The 4,803-nt window shown below is 27.6% G+C and overlaps 2 protein-coding genes across 2 annotated transcripts in view; one reads left to right on the plus strand and one right to left on the minus strand.

Moving 5' to 3' along the window:
* Positions 1–1,438, plus strand: part of LOC102678079 (probable 28S rRNA (cytosine-C(5))-methyltransferase) — a 3,885-nt gene extending 2,447 nt beyond the window's left edge. The window contains exons 4-6 of the mRNA XM_031512307.1: positions 36–151; positions 219–391; positions 479–1,438. Coding sequence (XP_031368167.1) covers positions 36–151; positions 219–391; positions 479–1,320 — 1,131 coding nt within the window. The 3' untranslated portion in view covers positions 1,321–1,438. The remainder of the gene's footprint in view (positions 1–35; positions 152–218; positions 392–478) is intronic.
* Positions 1–4,803, minus strand: part of LOC102674580 (COA8 family protein CG14806, mitochondrial) — a 23,107-nt gene that overhangs the window by 18,153 nt on the left and 151 nt on the right. The window lies entirely within an intron of this gene.

Genomic DNA, 4,803 nt, shown 5'->3' on the forward strand with positions numbered 1-4,803 from the left:
AATTTTGGTCAATATTTTTTTTTATATTCTTTTAGGCTAGCTGTCTTCCTTCATATTTATTAAATCCAGAACCAGGATCTATAGTACTTGATATGTGTGCAGCTCCTGGAATGAAAACATCTCATTTAGCTGCCTTATTGACAAACACAGGGTAAGTCTATGTTGATTTTTATTTGTAAATTAATTTAATTTTAAATTTGATATAATTATGTTTATAGAAAAATCTATGCAGTGGAAAAAGATGAACACAGATATAAAACATTATGTGAACAAATTAAACTCACAAACGCTTCTTGTGTTGAAACTATTAATAAAGATTCATTAACTTTAGAGACAAATGAATACTCTAAAGTGGAATATATTTTAGTTGATCCATCGTGCTCAGGTTCAGGTACATAAAATATATATAATAGCATAATTATATAACAAATATAAAAAATGAAAATTTATCATAAAATTTTTAATTAAATTTTTTTAGGTATGTTGGATAGACAAATAGTCTATGGTAAAGAAAAAAGAGATCCACAACGTCTTAAACAATTACAAGCATTTCAAGTTTTTCTTTTGCGACATGCTTTATTAAATTTCCCAAATGTAAAGAGGGTTGTTTATAGCACTTGTTCTACTCATTCTGAAGAAAATGAAGAAGTAATAGATGAAATTCTTGAAAATGTACAAAATGCGTACGAACTTGTTCCAGTTAAAAAATTATTGAATGATGAATGGTTGAATTTTAGTTCGAAGAAATATAAATGTTCAGATAAATGTCTTTATGCCATTTCCGACGTAGATATGTGCAATGATTTTTTCGTTGCTGTATTTGAACGAAACTTTAATATATCTTTACCTAAATATAAATCTAAAGAGGACAATGCATCAAATAACAAAGTAGAAGAAGTTGAAATCTTCAATGATGAAAAAACTACAACACGAAAGCGGAAGAAACGTGGAAAAAGAAAAACGAATCAAGAAAATTCTAAGGACGAAAAAATAGATGACAGCATCAAGGAAGTAAATAATGATAATGATTCTTCTCAAAGTGATGGCGATGAATCTTCTCAAAATATTGACATTGATTCCTCTCAAAATAAATTTTCTCAAAGCAATAACAATGAACTTTTTGAAAATGATACTAGTGAATTTTTTCAAAATAACAAAGTAGAAGATAATAGTGATAAACTTTCTAATAATAATGATAGTGAACCTGTAATTAAAAAAAAGAAAATGAAAATTGGCCGGAAAATAAAATCTCATCAAATACGGCGATTATCTATTCATAAAAAACTAAAATTGTTAAAAAAAAAAAGGAAAACTCTTTAAAAATATAACTAATATTTCATTATTATTCTTACGTAAAATATTTAGAAATATTTTATATTTCAATTGCAAAAATAATGATAACATATATTGATGAATTAAAAAAAGAAATATATATATATATAATAATAATATGATGTTCTCTTTTATTTCGCTTATTTATCCGCGTAATACCTATTACTCAGTTATTTTTATCGTTATTTCGGATAAGATCAACGTCTTTTTATTGTGGTAATGTCGTGCAACTTTTGACCAAGGCACGAAATCCCAAACACGCATCACGTAAAAGAGGGTTGTGTCCTTCAGACTAAACACGTTATAATAATTTTTATATATTTTTTGGGAAAATATTTAAAAAAAACAATAAATAGATAAAATAATTAATTTAAACAAAAATAATATAAAATTATATCTATTAGTTCGTATTATTTGTTTCTTTTTTTTTTCACTTCGTTTCAATTTCTTATCGAAAAATGAATAAAAAAGAGCAGTACGTTAAAAAATTACTTAATAAATTATTACGTTTTCGTGCTTGCACTTAATTTAATATTGTTTTTTTATGGCCCAAGAACACGAAAATAATCCGTTCCAAATATGAAATTCGTTCAAAATTTCAACCTCGAGAATACCGTTAAAATGTTCCTGATAATTCTTATGATGTACACGATGTTTCCTCGATGAGTAGTGAAAAATACGCCTTTGCCACGTACTACCTTATCTTGCTATTCTCGGAATCAAATGCATTCCATGTGTACCCTTCTATGCCTTGTCGCGTTGACTTACAAGGTCTTTGAATACCTTCCGATAAGAATCTTTTGATAAACTGACCTCTCATGAATCGTGGTTAATATTCAATGATAATGCGATAATACTAATTACATATACACGGTATAACTCTATATAACTCTATCATTAATTATATTTATGATATATATAATAATCTAGCACCTTCATAATTATTTTCGAAATGAAAAAGAAAAGAATATCACTTTATAATCAGTAGTATCTTGAATTGGCAATGATTTATTGTTTATGAAATTTAAGAATTCATGGCTTATATAGTAAAGAAAAGAAGAAGAGAACGAGTTAGATAACGTAACACGACGAGCGTATATACATCGTAGAACTGAAAAGTACAGCGCGATGACAGTAGGATAAATGGAGGTTATTCAACCATAACGCCATAAGCTATTATAGCGCAAATTTCAAAAGCAATATTACTAGTAATAATCATTTCAATATGTTACGTTAATAAATCGTTGTTTATAATATCTTAATATTTTAATATGAATATCAATAATAATAAAATAATAATAAAATACAATTTATCATAGAGATAATTGAAATATATATTATTGAATGCAAAGAATAGTGAATATTATTTCTTTTTTTATAAAAATAAAAAACTTTGAAGCAATTATTGTTCTTATTGTACTCTTATCCAACATATTTCTTATCTCTATTGTAAATATATTTTACAACAACTTTGAAGCTATAAACGTAAAAAAAGAAAAAAAGGAAGTGATTAGGAACTAGCTTTTTGGCCAATGACTCTTCCAGTTTTATTGTAAAGTCGATATCTTGGAGGCATAGATTTGATTATTACTTCCACTCGCCTCCCCGGAAAAGTCTTAGATATCGCGTGAAATCATCGAAACGTATTTCTTTTACGTGGACTAAAAAACTTTTTTTCTAATGGCTTGCCCCTTAACTCGGATATCGGTACTTCCGTGACACGAAACGCTTTGACCTGCTTGACCCCCATGGACTTTGCTGTACTTTAACGTATATTTCAACCGTAACAGCGATCCATTGCAAAATTATTTTCATTTGATTCTTATTACGCAATGTTTATATAACAATCGGTGCAGCGGTAAATCTGATTAAAAAAGAAAATGCAAAAATTAAAATATCGTCAATCATTTTAACTTTATTTTATAATATTTTTGATATCATTAATAATTATTTTATATGTAAGTAATAAATAAACTTTCCAAAAAAAATAAAGAAAATTTCTAACGAATCTAAGAAGGAGAATAGAAATTCGATATTCATTCGAATTCTGCTGATTCACGCTTACGTGATATACGAGCCGTTCGGTCGCTCGATTGCTTAAGTGGTTGAGGGACGAATCTGGTCAGCCGTCTTCCGCGGTTGAACACGCAAGCCACACCAAAGTATCGACTACTACTCGCCACGCCAAGAAACACGTTACAAGAAAGATGACCACTGTATAATGAATCGACTTCAATAAATCATTAAACAAATATAAAAATAAATTATGACTTAAAATATCGTGTATACCGTCATATATATATAACAAATTGCGATGATACATTTATTTTTTTTAAATTTCATAAAATAAATATTTCAGTTGCAAATTTTTACGTGAAGAAAAAAATCGATCAAATAATATTCAACGCTAATATTATCGTATCGTGCATTTTGCAATTTTTAAGCTTCATGCAGCTAATCATCCTAGTCACCAGTCCGATAAGTCCGGTGTTTCTTGCTCCACGAAATGTAAACTGTCGAGGGATTGATTAAAGAAAGATATCGAACATGGAAGAAAAATAGAACTCGTTTTTAATTTCTGTTCCTTAAAACTTCATCAGTAAAACGTTAAACGTTATCCTATTTCCTTATTTTTGATTCAAAAAAAAAAATATTTCATACTTTTCTGCTTTAATCAAATATTTCGCATCGGGGAATATTATTCCCCATCAGAGGAATTTAATTATCAAAGTTCCATTTGGTTGAACACCCGTTCGTTTAAAGAAAAATCCGATCCAATTTACATAATTTGAACATTTCCAGTTGAGATTGTTCAACATTTATTAAATGTCTAAATTATCGGGTATCAAACTGACGTATGCAAATGTATGACGCTTCTGCGCGAAATTTTTAAATACACGTTCTTTCTTAGAAATTGCAATCTTCTGCACGCAAAACCCTTATTATATAGATTCTTTCTCTCATGATTTTCCAAACTCTGTCGCAATATTCATTTTCATAAAAACCAAGTTGATCATAAATTCCTCTCTTCTTTATTCTAATTGTTTAATATATTTAAATTCTGAGTTATATATATATATATATATATATACATGTAAAATTCTGATTTCATTTTCATAAAACCAAGTTGATCATAAATTTCTTATCCTATTCATTTGATATACAACTTAAATTCTGAGTTATATATACACATGTAAAATTCTGNTTATATATATATATACATGTAAAATTCTGTTAAATTTTGATCACAATGCTGTTGATTTTTCCAATATATATGGATTTCATTTTCATTTGGACAACATTTTTATTATATAGATTCTTTCTCTCATGATTTCATTTTCATAAAAACCAAGTTGATCATAAATTCCTCTCTTCCTATTTGTTTGATATACAATTTAAATTCTGAATTATATATATATACATGTATAAAATTGTGTTAAATTTTGATCACAATGCTGTTGATTTTTCCAA

The sequence above is a fragment of the Apis dorsata genome, unplaced genomic scaffold (genome assembly GCF_000469605.1).
Source record: "Apis dorsata unplaced genomic scaffold, Apis dorsata 1.3 scaffold_416, whole genome shotgun sequence".
Taxonomy (NCBI): domain Eukaryota; kingdom Metazoa; phylum Arthropoda; class Insecta; order Hymenoptera; family Apidae; genus Apis; species Apis dorsata.